This window comes from Notamacropus eugenii, chromosome 2 (assembly GCF_028372415.1).
Source record: "Notamacropus eugenii isolate mMacEug1 chromosome 2, mMacEug1.pri_v2, whole genome shotgun sequence".
NCBI classification, from domain to species: Eukaryota; Metazoa; Chordata; class Mammalia; order Diprotodontia; family Macropodidae; genus Notamacropus; species Notamacropus eugenii.
Genome location: NC_092873.1, coordinates 105,956,639 through 105,982,515, shown reverse-complemented (window position 1 = coordinate 105,982,515; position 25,877 = coordinate 105,956,639). Strand labels below are relative to the sequence as shown.

Sequence of the window (25,877 nt, the reverse complement as noted above, 5' to 3'; positions counted from 1 at the left end):
ACACACACCCCAGGAGATTCCAGACCTCATGTCCCATTCCTCGAGCTCCCTCTTGCCCTCCCCATCCCCTTCCCACCACCACCACCACCACCACACTAACGTCACAGGATTAACATCTGAGGAGTTGGTCTTCTCCTCACCGAAGGAATTTAGCATTTGCTGTGTACATGGGCACTGAGGCTCCAGTTCCACAAGAATACCCACCCCTAGAACTCCTGGAATACTCCTTGTGAGCCCCAAACAATAAGATGGTGAAGAGCCATCACAGCACTAAAAAAATACTGAAAGACAGAGAACCTAGAGGACAGCCTTTTCCCATATGGTTACAGGACTCCTCCATCACAGAAACAACCAACAAACTTCCTTTCAGAACAGATGTGGACCCAGCCATATGTAATAACTAAACTGCCAATCACATTCTTTCCTTCAAGGGGGTCTAAGACAGCTCTAAAAGTATCCCAGGACTCTCTTACCTTTAGGAGCAAACACTTGTTTCTCCTTCCCTACCACCAAGCCCTAAGACCTGGGGCACAAAAGGTAAATTTAAGAGAAACTCACCACCTCTCCTTCTGCGCCCCCCCCCCAATCAAATTCACTAAACAGGTGTCACAAATTATGACTGGGTCAAACATGCTGGACAAGCAGAAAGCCAAGAATATGGCCAGAAACTTCATCTCACACTGGGAACACAAGGTCTCTGGGAGCAGCTGCTGCTATGGGTCAAGAAGGCCAACTAGCCTTACTGCTGCTCCAGAATTCTCTGCTTCTTCTGAAGCAGCCCCTCTTAGGTGTGAGCATGCCAGCAATTAGGATGGCCACAAGCTTGGGGGAGAAACGGGAGGTGGTAAATTCAGGACAGCGTTAAAAACATACAGGACAGGACGCCACACACACGCACACCTCGAACGAAAGTGTCTGACTCTCCAAGAAGGGAAGGGATAAACTTTTCAGCTTCTGCCTTTTCATCCAAGGCTAGATAAATAGAAAGAAAAGGGCCAGTAGGCATGAACTTTTTCAGCCTTGGCCCGCACCATCCGAGGCAGAACGGTGACTGGGGAAGAGGGTCAAACCCCAGCAGGGCAGCCGCCTACCACTTCATTATCCACCTCTTCCCGGGCCAACCATGCCCGATTTTGGCAAGGGTGCCAGCAGCAGTCTGTGCACGGCCCGTGCCCACCCGGCCTAAGCAGCTCCTCCGGGAGCGGGGCAGGGGGCTCTCTGCTCTGGATGGACAGCGGGGGTAGGGAGAAACCCCGATCCGTGCCCTCGGTGCGCGCTCCCCGAGAGCCCGGATCGGGGCTTAGCAGAAGGAAGGAGGGAGCTGGACCGGCTTAACAAAGGTCCATCTGCACTGCAGCGGAGGGACGGATGGATGGTTGCTTGGAAGCCCCAGCGGCCCCCGAGCGCATCCCACCACCCCAAAGAAAGGGCTCCGCCCGGAGCCGGGCACGACCCCGCCCCAAGCGGGTAGGATCTGCGGCTCTCCCCACTCGGGCCCCCGGAGCCCGGGCAGGAGGAGGGGCGCCCAGGCCAGGTCTCTCCCGGCAGGTAAGGCGGAGCCGGCCCGGAGAGGGCACGAGAGGCCGCTGCCCAGGTGAGCTGCGGGCGCTCTCCTCCCCGGGGCGCTCCGCTCGCCCGGTACTCACCCCCCAGCAGCAGGAGAAAGCCGAGGAGCGGCGGCCGGCGGGAGCTGCCCGGGGCCCCCGGCTCCGCTTCCATCGCGGCCGGCTCTACAGGGGAGGACGAAAGAGGAAGGGAAGGAGCGCGGAGCGGCTCCGCCGAGCGGGCAGGACGCGAAGGCGCTGCCGCCAGGAGCCGGGCCGGGCCGGGCCGCCGCAGCCTCTGCAGCCCGAGCTGTGCCGAGAGCAGCCGAGCCGAGCCCGCGCGCCCCGTCCCCCGAGCAGCCAGCAGCCGCGCGCCGCCGCCAAGTGAAGCCCCGCCCCTCGACGCCCCCTCAGAACCCCTGTCCCGGAGGCGCGCACCGCCCTCCCCGGCAGCCCCGCCCCCGACAGCCCCGCCCCTTCAGGATACCCCCTCTGGCCCCGGCAGCTCGCAGAGCCCCGCCTTCGGAGAGCGCCCCGCCCCTCAGAAGCCCACTCCCAACCCCCCCCCCCCACTCCCGCTCAGCCGCAGTTGGGAGCCCCGCCCCCTGGGTCCCCCAACCTAAGCCTCTGGTTGGAGCCGTGCCCTCTCAGGCCCCCCGCTGGGTGTCCGCTTGGTACCCCGCCTCCCTAGAACCCACATCTCAGTCGTGGTGCCGAGCCGGCTCCCTTACAACCTCCTCAACCTCAGCCTCAGAGTTTAATACATTGGGCAGAATCTGGGAAAGACCTGGCGGGGATGAAGAGCAGTGGAAGAGGGAGGGAGGAGGATGGAGATGACGGCAAAGTGGGGAGGGGGAAAAATGGGGGTAGGGAGGGGAGAAGATGAGGGTGCTGTGGGAAAAGAAAAAAGAGGGGGAGGACGGTGTGGGAAAAGACCTGGTGGTTAGGAAATGGGGGACAGGATGGGGAAAGAAAGGGATGGAGGACAATGTGAAAGAGAACTTTGAGGGAACAGAAAACAATGTGTTAAAGAAGGAGAGTGATGACTGGTAACAGTGTGAGAGGTGGGGAGGATTGGGGACAGTGTGAGGAGGAAGGAGACCTAGGTGGGATGGGGGAGGGTCAGGGAGAGACACATTTGAGAGACGGGGAGTGCAAGGGGAATTGTTTTTGAGAACCGGACAATTGGAGGAGACCCCAGGAATTGTGTACTAAGTAATATAGGTCAGGCTTGGGGCTCCCTCCGAAAACTACAGAGACCCCAAGGAAAATCATCCCAAAAGGAGATTTGGTGCTTTCAGACAAGCTGGTTAGTCCAGGGAGGGGGTCCATCCTACCTTCCTCCCCCTTCCCCACCCCCCACCCCCAGGAACCTGAACTCCTAGGTCAGCCTTAGAACCACTGTTTCCTTGGTATCCTCAGGACTCAGGACTTGAAGCTAATTTGAATCCCCCAGGACATGGCTGCCAACTGGAGAAGGCTCTGCAGGGAAGCTGTGGTCTGGCTCTGACCCAGCACCAATCTGAACCTAAAGCTAGGAAAGGCTGGCCTCAGGAATGCAGCAAGCAGAACCTTATTAGCCAGGCAACTTCAGTCCCAAGTCCATTACTGGACAATTCGAGCTACAGGAAGCCTCCATGACCAGGGGGCCTGATTGGGTCTCTAGTGGTGGGTCTGCCTGGCTTACTCTTTTTCCAAGCCCTTCAGTGGCCCCCTCCCCTCCCCACACATTCTTCCTTTGTTGTAAGAGCTGCAAAGGGTGTAGGAGGAGGGTGTGCAAGAGACAGACTCCACAAGATAGGCTCCAGCTGCTGTTCACTCCTTCCTCCAGCTGCTGTTCACTCCTTCAGGATGTGCTGGGAGAGATCATAGTGTCTTCTTTTCCAGTAGGCTTGGGGGGATAAGGGGGTTATGGAGTAGAGAGAGGGACCAGGACTGCAGGGCTCCAGCTTAGCCTTCACTTCCGCCCAGCCTTAGGCTGAGAGGATGGTGGGGGGAGGGCTTCCAGAATCCCAGAGCTCTGGGTGAACAGCTCTCCCTCTGCCCCAGCAACAGAACTCTAGGGACCCACATGGCCACCACATGGGAGAGCTAATACTTTTTACAGAGCTCTTCCTGATGAATCCTTGACAATCAAGTCTTGCTAATAAGCTTCCTATGTCCCCAAACCCAGTCTTAGAGGATATGAGTTTCAGCCACAACCCCCAAACCCTTCATTGGCATCCCTGAAGGCTTCACAAGATAAAGAGAATAAGGAAAAAAGACAGATATCAATAAAAATAATAGCTAACATTTATACAGTGCTTCAAAGTTTGTAAAAGTATTTTACATATGTTCTCTCCTTTGACCCTCACAACAAGCCAGTAGGTGCTGTTACTACTCCCATTTTATAAATGAGGAAACTGAGGCTCAGGGAGGTCACATGAGCTGCCCAGAGGCATATAGCTAATAAGTGTTTGAGGCACGATTCAAACTCAGGTATTCCCAATTCCTAGGACAACACTCTAGCCATTACAGTACCTAGCCATCTATACCCCCTCTTTCCAAGTATATGATCATCTCTTCTCCGTTTTCCATTGGTCTCTAGCATTCATCTTGGATCCTACCCTATTCCCCCAAGACAAATGTGGAAGACTTGTATCCTGATTATTTTATTTAAGAAAAGTGAAATATTTGGACCTGAAGGAAAGGAGCACATAGAGAAAAGAGAGGCCAAGGAATAGAAATCTGGCCAGTCCAAAAACCCTTCATACTAAAACGATGATAGCGGGCCTCAGCCCTCCATTCTTGTGGCATACCTGCTTCCTAATCCAGTCCCTAGAGGACTTAGCACTACTCTAGAACACATCAGAGGAGTAAAAGGGAGCCCAGTAGGGCCTTCCTGAGGGTGGAGCCAAAGCCCAAATGGGTAGAACAACCCAGCAGTTTACAAGTTTTCATCCCCACTGGTCCACCAAGGTCTGGCAGTCTGTTCCTTAGGACATGGCAGACTCAGGAGCCACAGAGAATGCTGTATGTTTACAGAATCACAGTAGGGAAGATTCTAGAGAGTCAGATGTCAGCTGCTTGAAGAGAGGTTCATAGTACTAGCACTGAGTCCCCGTGAACCCTGAAAAAGATCACATTCTATTAGATCAAGACACCCCTCCAAATCCCTACTCCCTGTTCATTTCTCCTCCCAAAGGATGGCCTCTTGTAACCCATTTCATGTCCAGGGTTTCACTCTTTTCTCACAGTCCTTAGGACATGCTTTACATCCTCTAAGATTCAAGTTTAAGAAGGTGTTGTTTTGAGAGAGTTTTTTGCCCCTCATTTTAAAATCGTGCCCCTAGGATTTTCCTTAAGTCCTATTCATGTGGAGAAAATAGCTAGGGTATTATCTATAGATCACAGACCTCAGAGCTGAAAGAGACTTGGAAAACATGAGTCCAAACCTTTCCTTTCTCAGATTTTTCTGTCCAAGAAGGTAAATGACTTGACCATAGTCACACAGGTAATAAGGAGCAGAGGTTGGGATTCAAACCCTGGTACCAGGACTCCAAACCCATGACTCTTTCTACTAAACCATGTCTCCCTATCATTTGTTGCTATGGATGGTCACTTCCTTATTAAAGTAGTAACCTGCCCTTGAACTAATGTCACCTTTTTTTAAATTTCTATTTATTCCTTCTCCCCCTACCTAAGTCCACTTCCCAGAAGTACACAGTAAATACATACTTCTTTGTTCTCTACCTTTCATCTCAGATATGTCTTTTGATAACCCCCAAGAATAAAATAAGCCTGCTTAACCTCTCCCCTCCTCTCCAATGCCTCCCATTTGAATGATCTCAGATGGTCCCATTCCTTATTCCCCTCCCATTCACCCCCAGTCTCTCCTACTTGGAGTTTGGCTGTCAGTCCTTACTTGCTTTCTCCCTACCTGCTTTCCTTCCTACCTTCCACCCAGACATCCTCACCTGAAGAGACTGCTCACTGGGCTGATTTAGATGGTTTAAGGAGGCGGCCCGTTTCATGTTGCTACTGTAAGGGAAAAAAGAAAGAGAGTCTCTTGAGCTGAGCTCCCCCTAAGTCTGCCTGCTCCATTTCTGTGGGCTCCAGGATCCCCCACCGACAGGCCTTGAGCACTCATTTCCTTCACTTGCTTTGCTCCTTCCTTCAGTTGTTGCTTCTCCAATGGGTTCTCTTTTCTTGCCCTTGTGCTGCCCACCCCCTTCTACCTGAAACTCCCCCTCCCCAGTCAGCCAGCAGGCCTCCTTCCTTCTCTTGTATTTCCTTTAGGGAACCATGGCCATCAGGAAGGGGGGGAGGAGCTTGGGAAAGGCCTTGTTGACACAATTAGTTGTGGTTCCACCCCAGCATGTACCTGGAGGCTCGGGGCTCATTACCCTGCAGCTTTCTCACTAGCAGTTCACTGCTTCGTCGAAACACATCTCGGATCTTGCCTAGAGAACCACTCCTCTGCAGGGTCCCACTACCATCCTGGAAGGGAATGGAGGGGGAGGGTAACTGAGAGGAAGACTCAGCAGACTCTCGATTTCCCCACCCCTTTCTACCCCAGGAGCTCTATGTTCCTGTACCCCTTGGAAGGCTGGACTGGCTCAGGTTCTCCCATCTGGGGACGAAAGATTCTGTCACCCAAAGTTTCTTCTCTCTACCCATCTGGCAAGGTGGGACGAACAAAATACCAAAGCAGAATAGGAAGGGGAAAGGGGTAATTTCAGATCCAATTCTGTGCCCAAAGTTCTACTCACACACCTCCAAGAGAAGCAAGAAGGGACAGGATATAGGGAAAAGGGGGGAAAAAAATCACTCACCCCTGACCACTCTACAGCCACAGAGACTTCCTCACCCCTTTCAAATTTAACACTGGCTCCAGGGCTTTCCTGGGCCTCCCCAAGCAGCTCCACTACCTTAGTCTGGCTGATGGGGTCTGTGCCCTGGAAGGAAAAGGAAGGGAAGGGAGGAGAGGTTAGGGATTTCCAGATCCAGATATTCCTTAGGATATTTTTCCAACCCCCAGCCACAAACCTACAACCATCGCCACAATGGGACTCTTCGTGGCCGAGCCTACATAAAGGTGAAAGATCATTCCCCTAAATTTTCTCTTCCCCTTCTAACAAAGTGTTACTTGGGTCTGGACCCCTGGTGAAAAAAAAAGGGGGGGAAGGAAACAAGCATTTATATAGCACCTACTACAAGTGTACAACAACCCTGAGAGGGAGGTGCTGTATGACCCCCATTTTACAGATGAGGAAACTGAGGCAGGCAGAGGTTAAATAACTTGCCCAAGGTCACACAGATAGTAGGTGTCAAAGCTGGATCTGAACTAGGGTCTTCTTATTCCATGGCCCAGCACTATATTTATTCCCTGCCTTACCCAGCTCAGAAAACAATATGGGCTCTACATCCTAATACAAACCTCCTTTATAAAAATTGTTCCTTGCTCCTCCCACTTCCACTGAACCAGAGAAGAGCCTGAGCTACTCACCCCCAGGGTGACTCTCCCTCAACCTCCTCCCTGTTTCCTACCTGTTTTCTGGAGCGCAAGGCACATTCTTCCAAAGTCTCAGCTGCCTCTAGCTTCCCCTGGCGGCGGTAGAGAGCTCCAAGGTTCCTCAGAGTAGTGTTGACTGTAGGACTGTAAGTGGTGAGGCCAGAGAGAGGAAGTTGGATCAGAGAAGGGGTTGTAAAGATGATATCAGAAAGAAGAAAAGACAAAGACCGGGGGAGGCAGGGCCTGGAGTCTAGACAACTGGGGCACAGGAAAACAACCTAGCCTATTCTTATTCAGCCACCTCAGCTAGGCCTTGAGCATCCTCTTACCTGCTGACCTTGCATGCCTTGTACCAGCCTCCATATTCAGCATAAGGTATGCCATCCCGGTGCCGGTTCTGCAAAAGGGAGTGAGGAAAAACATGAGAGATAAGGAAGGTTATGAGGTGAGAATAAAGACAGGACTAAAGCATACTTAGGGTCAGAAGTGGGACTGGGGAAGGTGCCCAGGGGTGGAGGGAGGGGAGGGGAGGAAGAGTGAAATAGAAATCAGGACAAAGCCATCCTCAGTGTCCCTGGGCCTGTACTCCCAGACTTACTTTGCTCATTTCCTCCCGCTCCTCCGCATGCATCCATATGGGCTTGTGGTCATCTGAGGAAGGATAACATGGGACAGGAAATAGAAAATTTAGAAGGATATGCTGAGTCTGAGGAAGTTAGGTCCTAGGGGCAGACCACATTGCCCCTGGGCAGCAGGGTCTAAGTCACCCCTGGGCTATGTTCTTCCCTTTGGCCACCCCCAAGTCCCACACACCTACCATCCACAGACCCGAACTCCTGCACATGAGCCCGGGTTAGAATCTCCTTGTACAGAGTCTCAGCTTCTGCATATTTTCCCTGTTTCAGGTAGCAGGAGGCCTGGAGTAGGTGGTAAAAGGGACAGATGGGATATTATGAAGAGATGAGAAGAATGGGGGTGGTGGGATTTGTCAAGAGAGAGGTTATAGGACAACTTCCCTGCCCCTGCCCTAAACTCTCTCCACTGCCCCCCCACCCTAAAGCTAGCCTTCTTAATCCTGCCATTTCCCTAGTTAAGCACTAACTTCCCAGCATCCCCATCCTCAAACATCACTCTTATCCTTCCCCTTCTCCCCTAGAGGAGGGCATGGTAAATCTAAGATTGGCCAGTTCGCAACTCGTGGAGCAGCTCTCACCCACTCCCCAGAGCCCTGGGGTAGAGATGAGAGAAAGTACAGAACTAGAAGGGAAGAGGTACTGCATAACCAGGTATTTGCCAGGTCATGACCCTATTCAAATGAGACCATAAATGTAAAGTGCTTTGCAAACCTCAGAGTGTCACAGAAATGTTAACTATCATCATTATCATGACTACCACTATTACACCATCTCTTCCCATCAGTGTCTCTAGCAAAGGAATGATCAGGTAGACAATGGAGGATTCTGAGGGTACTGATAGCCTTGGGGGCTCCTCCCTTTGTCCGTTTCCTTCCTCCCCTCACCAGATTATTCTTGGTGCGGGCCACATTTGGGTTGTCCGGTCCCAGTTGGCCCTCATAGATGGCCAGGGCCCGGCTGTAGTACTTCTCTACTGCTTCATATTTGCCCTGGTTCTGACATAGGAGGGCCAGGTTGTTCAGCTGCTTTGCCACATCTGGGTGGTCAGTGCCTAAGACCTAGCAGGGAAAGAGAGAGGAATGAATGCAGGTTGTGGGGAAGGTGGAAAAATGAGCCAGAACAGGGAGAACTGAAGAAGAAAGCAGAGAGAAAAAGGCTAGGTAGGACTGGGGCAGAATGGAGGACATAAAGAAGGAGGGTTGGAGAGAAAGAATCCTGGATCTAGGAGGAAAAAAACACCTTTTCTCGAATCTCCAGGGCTCGCTGACACAGTGGCTCTGCTTCCTTATACTTGCCCCTCTTTCCATAGAGCACAGCCAAATTGTTGAGAGTGGCAGCCACCTGTGGAGAAAACCCCATCCTTGTCAAAAGCCAGCCCTGAAAAGACAACTCAAAGCATCCACCAACCCAAGGGTACAGGACTTCCTTAGGGACAGAGAAGATGCTACTCCAGGGATGCCTCACTCCCTTTATCTTTCCTTCTGGCAAATGGGCTCTATTGAGGAAATAGCTCCATAGGATTTAGAGAGTAGCAGCCATCCAAAGCCCACCCTCCCTTTATCTGAGAAGGGTAAAGGAAAAGTAGACATGCTAAGATGGGACAGGGGAAGAACAGGGAAGGATGCTGACCGCTGGGTGGTCCCGGCCCAGGGTGCTCTCACGGATGCTCAGGGCGTCATTCAGCAAGTGGGCTGCCTCCTTATATTTGTTCTGGTCCCTGCAGGGGGACAGGACCCCAGAGTTTATGGGGACAGGTCATTCTGTACCTACATGATCCATCTCCCTCTAGATAGCCCAGGTCAACCCCATCAGTCACACTTTATTTGAATTTAGCCCTCCTTTCTTTGGGGTATAGGGGATAGCTAGAAAAGCTTCTCCTTCTATGAGGAAGACAGAAAGTCTGGTGTGAAAATCACTGGGAAGGACTCACTGATACCACAGAACCTGTATATGGAACAAGATAACTCTCTCCCCTGAGGAAAGAACAGAAGACCAAGGAGAAGAGATAGTAACTCTGATGTACAGGGGATAGGGAGTTTAGACATAGAAGTCTTATGGGAAATGGAACAAATCAGAAGGCCTAAAACACAAAAGTTAGGGGAAGGGGTAGGAAGATAAAAGGATCTGGGGACCATTCCATCATCTTGAGTTTTCTACGTACACTGCACAGAGATAAATATATGTTTATTGTTCTTGTTTTCAGTAGTGATCAGGAAGACCTAAGAGAACTTGAGAAATGGAGAATAGCCTGAAGTAGGGTAGAGAGAGACAGGTACACTGACTAGGATGATGAGGGGAATGGGAGTGTGGGGGATAAGCCTTACCGGTAGACCAAGGCAAGGATGTTGAGCATGGTGGCAACATCAGGGTGGCCTCTGCCTGAGGTGCGCTCCAGGTCTTCTAGGGCCTGTTTGCAGAGTGGCACTGCTACCTCATATCGGCCCTGAGCTGCATACTGGATCACCAGGTTGTGCAGGGTCCGCAGCCTCGCTGGGATCTCATAACCCCCATGTTGAGCAGCTGAAGCGCCCTTGGGCACTGGGACAGCACCACCCCAATCTCAGAGGCTGGCACTGTGCCCACAAAAGACTCCTCTACTCACCTGCATCCCACCCCTATCCCCATTGCTTCCAAGCTCATGGCTTTTCCCTCCATCAATGGTCTCCACCCTAAGTCCATTCTTAGCTCTTAACTCTTCCTCTGCCTCTGCATTGTAATGACACATATAACTTCCTGCACTTCTTTCCACCCCAATCCCTTTTATACTCCATGCCAATTTCTATGACCTGCTATGCTAGAACCAGGGCAAGAATGAGGAAGTGCAGTGGTACCAGAAGTGGGCTGGTTTATAAGCTGCCTGTGTACAAGAGGCAGTTGGGGCCAGAGAGCACAGGCTCTCCTTTCTATTTGATTCACCCTCCAGCCCCAAGGATGGACTCACAGTCCTGGCTGGGTTCCTCTTCCTCCTCATTGGGGAAGAGATCATCCAGGGAATCCTTATTGGAGTTGCCTTCTTTCTCCTCCTGGAAGAATTGAAGCAGCACATGAAGGCAAAAATCCCCTCCTGAGAGGAGTTCCCTGTAGGAACTGTACAACAGGACCACTAACTCGTGAGATCTGTAACTTACAAAACCATCCATCCTTTTTATTCTAAGGATAGCACTTAACCTAAACAAACGTGATCTCTTGAGTATTTAAAAACTCAGCCTCACAGTCACTCAGGCTAAAATGTCACATACCTCCTTCCTTACTCTTCTGCCGGTGAACTACCTCCTTCAGAAAGCTTTTCCTTATCAACCATGCCCCATTTCCCAATTTAACACAATCTCTACCTCTTTCCTCCCACTCAATTCAGGTAATTACAGCATTGTATTGATCTGTATGTGCTTATGTGGATTATGTGTCTGCCTCATCTGTCCTGAAGGCAGGGAGTGTGTCTGATCTTTAACATACACCCCAAGCATCTAGGCTAGCACTAGGTCCTTGCCAAGACTCATGACTGATTTCCTGGCTGACTCAGTTTTTCAAAAATTATTATTTTGTTAAATATTTCCCAATTACATGTTAAAATTTTTTAACAATCATTTTTTAAAAAACTTTTAGCTCCAAACTCTCTCCCTTCCTCCCACTCCTCCCCCATTCTTGAGAAGGCAAGCAATTTGATATTAATTATACTTGTGAAGCCTGACTATCATTGTTAAGAAGGTCTTCCTTATGTCTAACTTTGTTCCTTCAAAGCAAAATCCTTTCTCACCATAAAGACTATCATCTTTATTAAAGCACTGTCTCCCATGGTTTCAGAAAAACTTGGGAAGATTTATATGAACTTATGCAAAGTAAAGTAAGCAGAACCAGGAAAACACTGTACGTAGTATCAGTAATACTGTAACAAGATCAACTGTGAAAGGCTTAGCTACTCCGTTCAATACAATGATCCATGACAAAGGACTCATGAAGAAAACTGCAATCTACATCCAGAGAAAACTGATAAACTCTGAGGGCAGAATGAAGCATACTGTTTTCCACTTTATTTTTCTTGATTTTTTTGCAGGGGAGTAGAGGGGGGCAACATGGTTAATCTGGACATATTTTGCATGACTTCACAGTATAACGAATATCATATTACTTGCCTTCTCAATGGGTGGGAGAGGGGCTAGAGGGACAGAGTGAATTTAGAACTCAAAAAAAAAGATATCTATAGTAGAAAAAGTATTTCCCCCCCCATCCTACCTTTTCAACCTAATTTCCACTAATCCTCTATAGAAGCCTTCACTTCAGCACAAATGATCTACCTTCCCTCTCTCCCAAATACTTAACACTTCCCTATTTTAAGCCTTCAGCTCCTATTTTGGTGCCCCAGCAGAACACCTGGGTTTGAGTTCTACCTTGGTCATTTCCTGTGGCTTAACTCATGGAAATCATCTCACCTCCCTAAGCATCATTTATTTGTAAAGATGTGGACAATCCCCCTTGCACTGCCTCCCTCCCAGGACTCAAAGACTCTGACAGTAGAGTGCAAGCTCTGGCAGATCCTATCAAAATGGGAAACATGTGATGGACTATGTATCTGACAGTTCAATGACCAGCCCAGCTTATTTTGGAGAGAGTCATCTCAAGTTCAGCTGCATGCTAATGGGTGGATTTTTGTTTTTAGCCCCTTCAACTCTCAGAGACCATCTAATAAGATATAAAAGAGGTGTCATTTGTGTTGGTAAAGGGAGCACCTCCAATGATGAAATTATACCCTGAAAATATGTGAAATTATATAATATGAAGTTATACCCTGAAATAATACCCTAGAAGAACTGACAAAGTGGCAAAGTATAAGGAGTACTGGGCATAGAACCCACTAATAACTGGGTTTCAATCCTAGCTCAGGCATGTCCTACCTGTGTGAATATGAGTAAATCAAGTTAGCCTCTCTAATCCTCAGTTTCCTCTTCTGCAATATGGGCACGAACACCTGTACTGTTGACCTCATAGTATTGTTGTGAGAGGAGTCTTTTGTAAACCTTAAAGAGCTACATAAATATGAACTCATTATTATCGGCCAGAGTGCTAAACACATAGTGGGAGTTCAATAAATCTTTACTGGAGCATGCTCACTGGCCTACCCTGTGCCCAGGCCCTGGTACTATGTTCCTTACCCCTCACCCTCAACCCCATATTTCTGGTGGTCCTTTCCCTGCCTCTTTACTCACCACAGGGGGACCGTCTTCATCATACTGCCGAAGCTGCCCCATGAACTCCAGGTGCTTTTTCTCCTCCTCCAATTGAGCTACTGTCTGTTCACTGCGCTGCAGGCGTTGCTGGGTACCTGCCAGCTCATCTCTAAGCCACTGGTTCTCTTGACACAATCGCCGCACCTGGGCCCTAAGCTTCTGCTTCTCTGACTCCACTGTGCCCAGGTGGTTTGCCAGAGCCAGCATCACCTGGGAAGAGAGAACTAGACTGGAAAGCCTGTGGCAATGTGGGAAGAACACTAGATTGGGAGTTAGAGGGCTTGAGTTCAAATTCCAGCTCAGCAACTTACTATGTGTGTGACCTTGGAAAAGCCATTTCACCTTTGTGGGTCTCATATTCCTGCTCTATAAAAGAAAGAGGTTGGATTCAACATCCTCTAAATTCTCTTTCATCTTTAAATCTATGCTCCTATTAAAACCATGGATGGAGGGCTGCTGAAGAAATGGTAAGGGTGTGTCATGGATGGAGCATTAGTTTCCTTACTCATAAAATGAAGGAATGGACTAGGTGATCTCTAAAATAGAGAGCAGGACACAGCGGGACAGAAACATAGAGGCCAGATCCACGTGAAACAGGAAGTGCTCTCTCTTACTAGGATTTCTTTTTGTTGAGGCATTTTTCATTCTTGTCCAGTTCTTTATGGCCCCATTTGGGGTTTTCTTAGCATTTCCTTCTCCTGCTCATTTCACAGAGGAGGAAACTGAGGCAAACAGGGTTAAGTAACTTGCCCAGGGCCACACAGCTAGTAAGTGTCTGAGGCCAGATCTAAACTCAGGGAGATGAGTCTTTCTGACTCCAAACCTGGCCCTCTATCCAGTACGCCCTCTAGCTGCACCCTGTTCTTTCCTCTCAAACATTCTTTCCTCTGCTCTGTCCTTTACCTCTTTTACTTAAGTCAAGTGAATAAGCACTTATTAAATATATACTGTGTAGCAGGCACTGGGCCAAGTGGTTGGAGATATAAAGAATGGCAAAAAGGCAGTCTCTGACCTCACAGGACTCACAGTCTAATTAGAAGACAATATGCAAACGACTTTGTATAAACAAATGATATACAAGATAACTCAACAGAGAAAGGTACTGCTGCATTAGAGCTGAGAAAGGTTTCCCATGAGACTTGAAGGTTGAGAAGCCAGAAGACAGAGATGAGAAAGAACAGAATTCTGGCCAAGGGAGAGAACCTGTGAGTGGGAACATGGCACGTCATGCTTGAAGAACAGCTGGCAAGCCAGTGTCACAGGACTGTGAAGTAGAAAACAATATAGTGTATTTAGATTGTAAACGTAGGAAGAGACCAAATTATGAAAGGCTTTAAAAGCCAACAGAGGATTTTATCATTTATCTTGGAGGTAAAAGGGAACTACTTTGAGTTTATTAAACAGAAGGATGACAAGGTCAGACCTATGCTTTAGGAGAATCACAACTGAGTAGAAGACAGATTTTGAGTGGATAGAAATTTGTGGTAGAGAAACCACATAGAAGGCTATTGCAATCATCCAGATGTAAGGTACTGAAGGTCTGCACCAAAGTGGTCACAGTGTCAGAGGGGAGCAAGGGGCATATACAAGAGATGTTACAATGATAAAATTGACAGGACCCTTTTTACTGACCTTCCTCTCTCCATAACACATACCTCCCTTATTTTTTTTCCATTAAATTGTCCCTTTCTTCCAGCTCTTAGTCCCAAATTTTCCTCACAAACCCACTCATCCTTCCCTTGAAATCTTAGTCTTATCCTATCCTCCATTCCAGCCCTCTATTTCTCCATCTCCGCAATCTCACCTGTGCCTCCCCCAGACCCAGCTCAATGTTTTCCATGGATCGGCGAAGCTGCCGGGCCTTCTCATGTACCAGTCCAGCTTCATGGCCTTCATGCTGCAGGCACTGAATAGCATGAGCCAGGCTCTGTAATACTGCCTGGTGTTCGCTTCTCAGTGCTTCCAAGCCCTGGCTCACCAGACGAGTGCTCCCCAGGATCTCCTCCTGGCTCAACCGGGACACTGATGGTTCTTCCCGCTGTCCCAGCACCAGCCCCGACATCCTGGGTCAGGGGATTCCAACCTGAGCTGGGGAGAAATCATAAGACAGAGAGAGACAGAGGAGGAGAGAGAGCTGTAACAATTTTGGTTTGTGGAAAAACATATCACTATGAGAGTAAGAACATAGAAAGAACTGAGTATACTACAGAAAGCAAAACTCAGTGGGTGGAGAATAAAACTGGAGATGAGTAAAGTTCAGCAGAAAAGACAGGGTAGGAGGAGCAATGGACCTCAGAGGTGAGGAAAGTGTTGGACAGGAGAAACATAGAAACATTATAGAAAGTGGAAAGGAAGAGGCTGGTGTATAAAGGGGAGGGATAATGGGTTTCGGAGGAAAAACCAGGACTTGACATTGGGAGAGAGAGAGATGGTAAAGGAGGTCAGTGAAAGGAATAACACAGAAGAAGAAAGAAAGGCAGATGATAACTAAGCTCTAAAGAAGGAGAAAGAGAAGTAACAGTTCTCACAGTATAAAAGAGACTGACGAGGCCTCAGCTCCAAGGGTTGGACACGGTTGTCTCCATGCAGGTTTAATCCTTTATTTCTCTTAGCTACTCAAGGCGCCTTGAGCCCAACTTCACTCAGCCCTAGTTATCCCTACTTCTCCTCCTCCAATTCTTATTTTCAACTCTCTTCTTCCTCCTCATGAACCAGTCATTGCCCCAAGTCCTATTACCCCAACCAAGGGCAAAGCCTTGGACTGCAGGGCTGAGGCAGGAGCCAAGAGCCAGAAAGCTAGGAGCCAGAAAGAACCTCGCTCAGCTCAGCAGACTGGGAGACGCCCTATACAAAGTCCAAGAGTCCAGTACCACCCCAACCCCCCTCCCCCACTACTATTCTAAGCACCTGTCACAGAGCCCCACCTAGAATAAAAGACGTTTCCTTTGCTTCGTGCCCAGGCCCCAAGCCCTCCAAAAGATCCTTCTCTCCTATTTCCCCCAAGAAACACTACGTCAGCCCTGGGCTCAGATCCCCTAAAGGGAAATAAGCATGAATAAGGAGAAAGCTTGCTTGGAAACCTAAGAAAGAGCAAAGTTCTGTTTGCCCCGGTTTATTAGTCAAGAAGGATCCTTGTGCCTAGAGGGAGGTGTGAGTACAAGGGTCTGTTCAGGTGGAAACCGAAGAGGATACTCTCATTCTGCTTTGTTCTTCCCACCTCTACCCCCAGGCAACTAAAGTAAGGGGTAACTCCCCAGTACTGGAGAGCAACATTTACTAACTTGCAAACTCGTCTTATTTTCCTAAGACAAACTAGGAAAGCAGAATGTCTGCCTAAGAGTAAGAGCATTATGGTCTGAATCTTCGGGGTTCACTAGTAGCTATGGCTTCCTGAATGGGCTGGGGAGAGAAGAGAAGACACATAACCCCCTACCTATCTAGGTATAGTGGGTGGGTTTGTCAATCCCGGGAGCTATAATAGTTATAGTACTTATATAAGCTATAATAATATCATATGTGACATATACTAATGTAATATAAAATAGGTACATATGTTACCTTCTCTCTAGCCTGACAGAATGTGTGTGTGTGTCTCAGGGTAGAGATAGGGGAATCTATTTGTCTCTTGCCCAAGGAGTCAGTAGTGGACCTGAGGAAACAAAGTAATAAGTATGTATCTATCTGTTCAAGAGGAAGAGAGGACCAAGTTTGTTTGTCTTGGCGGGAGGGAAGGGTATCTGTCTGGAGATGAGTGCCTGCCCCATGAGAGTGGGTAAAAGTCTGGGAGAGAGAAGGATTAGGAGAGAAACTGTCCTACTAGGGAATGATTATATGTGTATGTCGGTCTGCCTCTTCATCCTAGGAAGGAATGAAGATGTTTTTATGTATGTCTGCCCTAGAAGGGAGTGGGGATGTGTATGTATCTACTTGTCCTAGCTGGGGACGAAGGTATGCATCTGTCTGTCTGTCCTAGAAGGAAATGAGGGCACGTATGTATCTATCAAAGAGGAACTAAGGATGGATGGATGTTTACGTCCATATGTGTACCTATACAATCCAAGGAGAAGTAAGAGTATGTGTCTGTGTGTCCTAAGAAACAGTGAGGGTGTCTGCCCAAGGAAGAAGTGAGGGGGGGGGGGGTGTGTGTGACGGTCTGTCCAAGGAGGGGGTGAGAAGGTGTACGTGTGTCTGCCTGTCTGTCCAAAGAGGAGGTGGAAGTGTGTCTGACCATGAAGGGGTGAGGCGTCCGTCTATCTCAGGAGGGAGTGAGGATGTGGATGTGTCCGTCGGTCTGTCCAAGAAGGAAGTGAGTGTGCTTAGGTGTCCGTCCTCGAGAGAGAAGGAGGGGAGGGTGTGTCCGTTTGTCTGTTCCGGAGGTGTCTCTCTCAGTCTGCGGGTGCCAGGGTGGGATCTGGGTCCCCAGCCTCTCTGACTGGGGGGAGAGGAAGGGAGAAGAGGGAATTCTGCCAGAGACTCACCCTTGGTATGTCCGTCTGTCCAGCGGTCCGCCCGATTCCCCCGCAGGTACTGCCCCCTTAAATCCAACATGGCCGTCGCTCAAGGCAATTGTTTTGACGGCTCCTGGGGGCGGAGTCTACCTCGGGTCACGCGGGTAAGAAACCTCTCCGGGACTGGTTGTGGGCAGCGACGCCCCAGGGGGCCGACTTCGGCGTACCTGGACCCACCCCTCCAGCCCTCCCGGCGTCCTCGGACCCGGGGCGTTGCGTCATCAGAAGGCGCCGGGGTGAAGCGGGCAGACGGCGTGGAGAGCTGATCCCCGCGATGGCGCTGCGGGCGCTGTGCCGAGCCTTGGGCTCGCTCCGCCTGGCCGCCGGCCCGCACGCTGCCGCCCAGGTAACCGGCCTGCGGGGGTTTCCGAGCTTGGGCCCCGCGGCGCGGGCCTGCGGGAGCAGGGGGCGGCGCGAGGGGCGTGAGGCCCGCTGGGCGCATTCCAGAGGCCGTCCCGGGGCTGGGAGTCAGGAGCCCTGGGTTCGGTCTCTGTCCCCCGGCCCCGGCCCCAACCACCCTGGTGACCTTGGCCAGCTCCCTCATTTCTCCGTATCTCCAGAATGAGGCTAATAATCGCAGGCCTATTTTGAGAGTCGGAGCTGTTAGCCCAGGGTGTCAGAGCCAGGAGGAACTGCCGCCTTTTGTAGAGGGCACCGGGGCACTGAGGCACCGAGGCAGATCGGTTAGAGTTGGGAGGGCCTGAGTGCTAATCTTACCGGAGACATTTACTAGCTGTGGGAGACTGAGCATGTCACTTACCCTCTTTCCAGACTCGGTTTTCTCATTTGTAACATGAAGATAATAATACATGAAAGTGCTTTGCCAGTTTTATAAAGTGACGTGTTGAAAACCTAGATCCCAAACAATGATTTACTGCTATTCTCGGCTTAACTAGAAAGTTATTTGCAAATAGAAAAGATTATCATCATCGTCATCTTTAGTATAAGTATCTAGTTTCTGCTACAGTATCCAGTCGTGTATCCTGAGTTGCGGACCTGGGTGTGTGTTACATCCTGGTATGATTTAACAGTGGCAGGATGATTTAGTACAAAGAATCAGAGTGCCTGGGTTTAAATCCAAGCGCACTTTTTCACCTGTACAATGAAGGAAATTGGACTAAATAAGCAAAGTCCCAGTTAGCTTTTCATCTATGATGCATCTGGATCTGATGGGGGAGGTTATAGGTACATCTATAAAATATACTTAAAGATCTGTGATGTCATATCATAGGATGTGTACATCCTCAACTGAAACAAAATGTCCCCTCTGCACACCTCAGTATGTGATAATAATTTGCTGTGGCCCACAACCTTATCACAAGATAGCTGGCTTTTTTTCTGAGCTAACTAGACCAGTCCTTAGACAGCAAACACACATTCCATTGCAGTCACTGACCTGCAATGTGAAGCTTTTACAACTTGGGAGATGGGGCAGCTAGGTGGTGCAGTGGATAGAGTGCAGACTTGGAGTCAGGAAGACTTATCTTTGTGAATTCAAATCTGGCCTCAGACACTTATTGTGCCTGTGACCCAAAGTCACTTAACCCTGTTTGCCTCAGTTCCTCATCTGTAAAAAAATGAACTGGAGAAGGAAATGGCAAACCACTACAGTATCTTTCCCAAGAAAACTTCAAATGGGGTCACAAAGAGTCAGACATGAAACCACTGAACAACGGCAACAAACACTGTATACAGTGTGGATAAAAGTCATTATCAAAAGCAGTAACTAATTCAGAAGAACAAAGTACTCATTTTATTGCTGGGTGGGATAATGGAGCATAGGAATGATCTGGTCAGGGTGGATTCGAATAGGGAAGGTTCTCGAGATTTCTGGGAGGAGAGTAAGTCATGAGTCAAGTCTAGAAGGAAGCGATGGTTCTGGTAGGAAGCAAAGGGGAGAGAATGCTCGGTAGATAATTTTTTTTTTCCTTTTTTTGTGGGGGAAGTGTGTAATCAGGGTTAAGTGACTTGCCTAGCTTCACACAGCTAGTAAATATGGAGTGTCTGAGGATGAATTTGAACTCGGGTCCTCCAGACTCCAGAGCTGGTGCTCTATCCACTGTGCCACCTAGCTGCCTCTTAAAGAAATTTCTGATAAGTAGAAAGGGGTAAATTGTGTGTAGGGAGGCAGTCAAATGTGTCTCTCTATATAGAGTATGTTTATAGTATAAAGGATAGTATTCTTGGATCATACTAGAAATTAAAGTAAAAAACTGGCTTGGAAAGCTTCCTAGTAGTGATATGCTATGAAGCTGAAAGGAACCCCCTTCCAAATGCCCTTCCCTGTAGTTACTCCTTAAGTACGTAGAGTTTCTCTCTTTGTTGCCAGGTGATGAGCAGTGTCTTCCTCCAGTCTTCCTCACCTGGGGTGCTAGTTGCCTGCCGATCTTTCCTCACCTCTGGGGTCCTTAATGCAAACATTGCTTCCTGGAAGAGTTGTACCAAATATACCATCACACCAGTGAAGATGAGGAAGTCAGGGGGCCGGGACCACACAGGTAGGAATAACACTAGGTATGGTGGAAGCAGTATGAGGGAAAAATATAGTAAAACCTTAAAGCCTTGCTTCTTGGTCCCTGCATGAGACAGGGTAAGACAATGCTATACTAGATAATGGGTTTAGTAGGGGCACAGAGCAGTAGACAAGATGACCTTCTAGATGCGGCATAGTAGTGAGTATTGGAGTGAAGCCTCAGAAGTCTTAGAGCCAAATCTTTGCTCTACTTTTATTCAGTATATGACCTTAGGCAGGTCACTTAAGCTCGCTTCTCCATGCTTTTCTTCTCATCAAAATGGGAATAATAATATTCATATTGTGTACTTCACAGGGATTCTTGTGAAGACAAAATGAGATCATATATGAAAAGTATTTGTAACCATTAAACAGTATCTAAATTATTATGGGAACATTGGGGAGCTTACCTAGTCAAAGATATTTTTTTTGGAGGAAGTGGGAGTTAAGTGACTTGCCCAGGGCCACACAACTAATAAGTGTCTGATCCTAGATTTGAATTCAGGTCCTCCTGACTCCACTGTGCCACCTATATGCCCCAGATTTAATTTCTTCAGTATGTAGAGGTGGTGAGGTCTTTCCAGTAGGAAAAAAAACCCCACTGGATTTGGAGTCCAGGGACTTGGTTCAAATCCTTGTTCTACTTACTGTGACCTTGGGCAGATCAGGTAAGCTTTAAGATCTCAGCATTTTCATTTGTAAATGAAGGGTTTAGACTGGACAGCTCTTGACATTCCTTTGGGCTCTGAATCCTTGATCCTACTTCAGTGACCTGTGATGTTATCACAACCAGCAGAGGAGTAAGCAACCAAAGAATAATTACAAAGCAGTCTCTGAACAAGTGCAAACTAAAGAATAGGGCAAGGTGGTACAGCGGGTAGAGCACTGGGCCTGGAGTCAGGAAGACTTATCTGCCTGAGTTCAAATTCAGGCTCAGACACTTTCTAGCTGTGTGACCCTGGACAAGTCATTTAACTCTGCTTTTCTCAGTTTCCACACCTGTGAAATGAGTTGGAGAAGGAAATGGGAAACTATTCCTGTATCTTTGCCAAGAAAACCCCAGATGGGGCCACAGAGAGTGAAAACATCTGAACAGCAACAGACTAAAATAGCACAGTGCCTTGTCTTGTAAAGATGTCTTGTAAATGAGTGATCACAATGAGATGGGATTAGTCAGGAAAAGCTGGATTGAGCAGATATTGTCTCTAAAACCTGCCCCTCCTCCAAATTTCCCTGTTTGACTTTTCCTACTCTATAATCCTCCATATTCAGTTAGTAACCTAGAGCCTGCCTAAACAGTGTCTGTCACATCTATCCCCTCATTGCCCCATCCATCATAACCACCCTAGGTCAGGTCTGTGTCTGCTCACCTGGCCTACTTTAATAAACTCAGTAACCTCCTTCCAATCTTGTTCCACTCCAATGTGCTCTTCCCAATATTGCCAGAATACTTTTTCTGCACACGATGTCTTTCCTAAAAACTTGCAGATGCTCCCCATCGTCTTCTGTATTTTGAGAGCTATATTGTTTCATTGATGTTGGTACAGGCTTCCCAATCAGTTGTTTCTCCTGTGTACTTTTGTTGGTTAGACTACATGTGCTTCTTCTCAGTCGACCTATGAGTAACCTACAATTTTAATTTCTCAGATACAAGTATTCCATCACTCATGACAATGTAGAATTACTGGAAGAACTTTAATGTTTAAAAAAAAAATGTGCCTTTGTTTCAGGGGAGAAACTTGAGGCCATTAGAATCACTGTGCAGTTTCCCAAAAGTGATTCAATCCATTCTCTTCTTCCACTTAATTCTGAGTACATTGTTTACATCTAAGATATGTGGATGAATAGCAGGCAGTGTAGTGGATAGATTTCTGGACTTGGAGACAGTAAGACCTGGGTTCCAATCCTGCTGCAGATAGTAGTTGTGTGACTGAGCAAAGGACTTAAGTCTCAGTCCCAGCCTCACTTTTCTCATTTGTAAAATGGAGATAATAAGAACACCTGCCTGCTGAGGTTGTTGGGAGGATTAAATGGAACGAGTACTGTATAAATATTGATGGGTCAGCTCTGTGAGTCATCTCCCCAGCAGATATGAATAGATAGTTGACATTCTTTATCTACTTGTTTTTTGGCTTCAGGGCTACTGAACTGTGTAGTCTCTTATTTAGAAGGTCCTGCAGTGTTACAGGGGGCAGCAAGGTGGTACGGTGGATAGAGGGCCAGGACTGGTGTCAGGAAAATCTGAGTTCAGATCCCAGTCTCAGGCACCTACTAGCTGTGTGGCCCTGGGCAAGTCACTAACCCCCTTTGCTTCAGTTTCCTCCTCTGTAAAACAAGCTAGAGAAGGAAATGGCAAACAATTCTAGTATCTTTGCCAAGGAAATCCCAAATGGGGTCATGAAGAGTCAGACCCAACTGAAAAACAGCTGAACAAGAAGAAGCAGTGTTACAGAACTTAATGTAATGAGCAAAAAGTTGTTTGCAAATACAAGCATCAGAGGAGGACCTTACACAGCAGACTGGCATGGAATCACTGACCCACTTTGACACTGGCTCTGCAATGGATGTCCTCCATGATGGTGGCAGATATCTTTGTCCTTTATACATCTCCTTGTTTGTTGTTAATTATTGGAGGGTCATTGGATAGCCACGTTTGTTATTAATTATCTCCATTCACATTACCATGACCTGAGTTCATGCCCTCATCACCTGCTTCTTAGCCTTCTGCAATAGTGTCCTAATTGATCTCCCTTCTCTCCAATTTGTTCTCAATGTAGCTGACAGATTAATGGTCATAAAACAGTTCTGGCCATGTCACTCCACTCCTCAAAAAATCTTCAGTTGCACCCTATCGCCTTCTCTGGGCAACTATGTGGCATAGTGGATAAAGTGCCAGATCTGGAGTCTAGAAGACTCTTCCTGAGTTCAGATCTGGCCTCAGACACTTACTAGCTATGTGACCCTGGACAAGTAACTTCACCTTGTTTGCCTGAGTTCCTCATCTGTAAGATGAGCTGGGCGAGGAAACAGAAAACCATTCCAGTATCTTTGCCAGGAAAATCCCAAAAGGGGTTACTAAGATTCAGACACAATTGAAAACTAAAACTAAACAATTGCTTTCTCAGCCTAACATTCAGAACTCCTCACAAACTGGTTCCACCTTGCTTTCCAAACATTTCACATTACTCACATCATGTACTTGAAACTCCAGACAAAATGGCTTGTTTGCTCATCATATTTGGTAGTCTTTCTCCTGTCTCCATGCATGAAGTGTACACCCTCCTTATCTCTATCTCAGGGAACCCTTTGCTTTCTTCTAGGTTCAGCTCAGGTGCCATCTTTCCGAAAATACCTTTTCTTAATCTCTATAGTGAGTGTTCTTTCCTTCCTCAAATCTTGTATTTACTTCCTCAAATCTTATCTTGTATTTACATCTCTGGGGTATATATTATATCCTTCTAGTAAAATGTAAGTTCCTTGAAGGAAGGGACATTAATAAATGTTTGATTTATTGTTGAGGGCATTCTGGAGGAGGTGAGTTTTGAGCTAGGCCTTGAAAAAAGTTCGGGACTTCAATTGGCATGTCAGAGGAGATAGATGTAAGCCAGATAAAAAGAATGATATGGTTGTGTTGGGCTGAGGCCTTTCCTTGTGCCCTGTTGAACAGGACTTCTTTTCATACCAGTAATATGAATTTTCTTAACCTGAATTATGTTACACTCTTCTTCCCCTCGCCACAGGTCGCATCAGAGTGCATGGTATCGGTGGAGGCCACAAACAGTGTTACCGGATGATTGATTTTCTTCGGTTTCGGCCCGAGCATGAGGCTAAGCCAGGGCCTTTTGAGGAGAAGGTTGTTGATATCTGCTATGATCCTTGTAGGCAAGTATGAAGTATAGGTTTTAAGGGAGTCAGCCAAAACAGGGCAACAGAGACTGAAGGAAAACATTCACAGCCATTGGAGTAGCACAGGGGGCTGACAGTGCTTCCAAGAAAAATTGAGGGTCTTAAGGGAGGGGATTTTAGGGCTTCAGAGATAGCCTAGGTGACCTGCTCACATATTCTTCACTTCACTCAGGTCTGCAGACATTGCCCTTGTTGCTGGGGGCAATAGGAAACGTTGGATCATTGCCACTGAAAACATGCAGGTTGGAGACATAGTCCTTAATTCTGACCATATTGGCCGAATGGCAGGTGAGGGAAAGCCACATCCTGGGATGAGGGTGAAGGGTTTGACTGATGGTCACTTAGTTGCCCTCGGAGATGGTAAGGATTCCCAATTAAACTGTCTTTTAGTTGCTGCCCGGGAGGGGGATGCACATCCTCTGGGAGCCCTGCCCATCGGGACTCTGATCAATAACCTGGAGAGTGAACCAGGCCGGGGTGCCCAGTATATCCGAGCTGCAGGTATGAAATTAAGGCTGTGTGAGGACTGGGTGGGGGCATCTGAAATCACAGAAGTGGAAGGGTGACCTCATTGCCCACGATCAAGGCTGTTAGCCAAGAAGGAAAAAAATAAACCAGAAAACAAGAATCATGGTAACAGTTCCCCAGGAAATATGATGAGGATATGATCCTATTGTCAGGCTGAAGTGTTCTGTCCATCCTGTTTCCCCATATGTCAGTTCCTGGATTATGTGTTATGGATATGTTGTATAGAGATTATTTGGGGGGAGATCTGAGTTGGGACTCTGTCTGACACAGGAACCTGTGGTGTGCTTTTGAGGAAGGTCAATGGGACAGCCATTGTTCAGTTACCTTCTAAGAGGCAAATGCAGGTATGTGTGGGGATGGTGGATGAGAATTGGCAGTAAATGTACCCTTTCCTGGATCAGGTATCCCAGAGTCCTGGGATCCCCCAAGGCTTTTATGTGTCCTGTGTGGTTATCCTTGTTTCTTTGCTCACTGAAACTGGAGTGAAGGAGAAATATTTTTTCTCTTCACTCACTTCACAGTGAGTTTTGCCTGACCCTCACAATGCCTCTCCTCTTCTACCTCTGCCTAAGTTCATTATTGCTCCCCTTTGTCCTGGATTTTTTTTGGGGAGTGGGGTGGGCAGAGCCTGTTGTTCTCCCTTCTGTCAGGTTTAGAACATTCCTTGCTTTGGGCATCTCTCAGTGCATTCTGCCCAGCCATTTTCTCCATTATAGCTCTTGCCCTCACCACCTCTTTCCTCCATAGGTGCTAGAGACATGTATGGCCACGGTGGGCCGGGTGTCAAATGTGGATCACAATAAGCGGGTCATCGGAAAGGCTGGGCGAAACCGCTGGTTGGGCAAAAGACCCAATAGTGGACTCTGGCAACGCAAGGGAGGTTGGGCCGGCCGAAAGATCAAGCCCCTACCCCCTATGAAGAGTTACGTGAAGTTACCTTCTGCTGCTGCCCAGAGCTGACACCCTGATCTTCCTCCCACCCCTCCACCCCCGCCTCCTAATAAACTGACTTCCTCTGACTGGTTTCTCTTACTGCAGCGGGGAGGGCCAGTGGTGTTGGGGCCGGGAGCAGTGTGTTAGAGGAGGAACACGTCAGGGATGTTGGGCACGAGACAAGGAACATGCCAGGGTGTTGAGGACAGGAAGGGGAAGATGCCAAGGGTGTTGAGATGGAAGGGGTAACGTGCCAGGAGTATTGGGGGTGGGAGGCCTATTACGGCATGCCAGGGGTCTCAGAAACGGGAAAGGAGAAGGGTGGGCGGGAGTATGGCTGTGCCCGGGTGCCCCACTGAAGCCCCGCCCCATCTAGTCCTTTCGCCTCCACCCCGAAGACCTTCGGCTTTCCGTAGCGTTTGGGAGCCAAGAGGAAACTCGACGCTGCTTGGGGAGGTGACGGGAGCTGGGAAGAGCCCTTCCCCTCCGTATGCGGCTGTACCTCCGCGGGCCTCGCCTGCTCCCGTTTGGATAGCAGTTGAGTGTGGCCTCCTGGACCGACGGACCTGGCCTCTGGTCCGACCCCCCAAGCCCA

At 48.4% G+C, this 25,877-nt stretch overlaps 4 protein-coding genes across 10 annotated transcripts in view; 2 read left to right on the top strand and 2 right to left on the bottom strand.

The window, feature by feature from the left end:
- The window catches only part of PTK7 (protein tyrosine kinase 7 (inactive)), an 83,789-nt gene extending 81,888 nt beyond the window's left edge, over positions 1-1,901 (bottom strand). The window contains exon 1 of the mRNA XM_072642195.1: positions 1,647-1,901. Coding sequence (XP_072498296.1) covers positions 1,647-1,719 — 73 coding nt within the window. The 5' untranslated portion in view covers positions 1,720-1,901. The remainder of the gene's footprint in view (positions 1-1,646) is intronic.
- Positions 1,902-3,814: 1,913 nt separating this feature from the next.
- On the bottom strand, positions 3,815-17,482 carry KLC4 (kinesin light chain 4). Of its 5 annotated transcripts, XM_072642198.1 has the most exons (17): positions 17,374-17,460; positions 16,454-16,544; positions 14,700-14,983; positions 12,875-13,105; positions 10,615-10,696; positions 9,998-10,211; positions 9,303-9,390; positions 8,913-9,014; positions 8,558-8,731; positions 7,856-7,955; positions 7,637-7,689; positions 7,368-7,435; positions 7,074-7,182; positions 6,359-6,481; positions 5,908-6,023; positions 5,501-5,564; positions 3,815-4,653 (listed from the first exon to the last, which is right to left on the bottom strand). In XM_072642198.1, exons 3-17 carry the CDS (start codon positions 14,955-14,957, stop codon positions 4,603-4,605), a joined length of 1,833 nt encoding a protein of 610 aa, XP_072498299.1. In that variant the 5' UTR covers positions 14,958-14,983; positions 16,454-16,544; positions 17,374-17,460; the 3' UTR covers positions 3,815-4,602. The 5 variants fall into 5 exon arrangements, with proteins under 5 accessions (XP_072498299.1, XP_072498300.1, XP_072498297.1 ...); XM_072642199.1 differs by lacking the exon at positions 16,454-16,544 and having other exon boundaries at positions 14,700-14,978; positions 17,374-17,482; XM_072642196.1 differs by lacking the exon at positions 16,454-16,544 and having other exon boundaries at positions 17,374-17,474.
- Positions 17,483-17,549: 67 nt separating this feature from the next.
- Positions 17,550-25,368, top strand: MRPL2 (mitochondrial ribosomal protein L2). The gene is made up of 7 exons (XM_072642213.1): positions 17,550-17,749; positions 19,733-19,901; positions 23,656-23,797; positions 23,994-24,109; positions 24,212-24,322; positions 24,620-24,693; positions 25,097-25,368. Exons 1-7 carry the CDS (start codon positions 17,678-17,680, stop codon positions 25,307-25,309), a joined length of 897 nt encoding a protein of 298 aa, XP_072498314.1. The 5' UTR covers positions 17,550-17,677; the 3' UTR covers positions 25,310-25,368.
- Positions 25,369-25,578: 210 nt separating this feature from the next.
- CUL7 (cullin 7) overlaps positions 25,579-25,877 on the top strand; it is a 30,830-nt gene continuing 30,531 nt past the window's right edge. The window contains exon 1 of one of the 3 annotated variants that reach the window (XM_072642191.1): positions 25,579-25,819. In XM_072642191.1, coding sequence (XP_072498292.1) covers positions 25,616-25,819 — 204 coding nt within the window. In that variant the 5' untranslated portion in view covers positions 25,579-25,615. The remainder of the gene's footprint in view (positions 25,820-25,877) is intronic. The other 2 variants (XM_072642193.1, XM_072642194.1) reach the window with 2 other exon arrangements.

Coding starts and splice junctions, on each gene's coding strand:
- MRPL2 (XM_072642213.1), top strand. CDS start 17,678: ATGGCGCTGCGGGCGCTGTGCCGAGCCTTGGGCTCGCTCCGCCTGGCC. Junction 23,798..23,993: donor ATCTGCTATGATCCTTGTAG/GCAAGTATGAAG, acceptor CACTTCACTCAG/GTCTGCAGACATTGCCCTTG. Junction 24,110..24,211: donor CCATATTGGCCGAATGGCAG/GTGAGGGAAAGC, acceptor ACTGTCTTTTAG/TTGCTGCCCGGGAGGGGGAT.
- KLC4 (XM_072642199.1), bottom strand. CDS start 14,957: ATGTCGGGGCTGGTGCTGGGACAGCGGGAAGAACCATCAGTGTCCCGG. Junction 8,732..8,912: donor CCCTGGAGATTCGAGAAAAG/GTGTTTTTTTCC, acceptor TTTCCCTGCTAG/GTCTTAGGCACTGACCACCC. Junction 5,565..5,907: donor AATGAGCCCCGAGCCTCCAG/GTACATGCTGGG, acceptor TTTCCCTTACAG/TAGCAACATGAAACGGGCCG.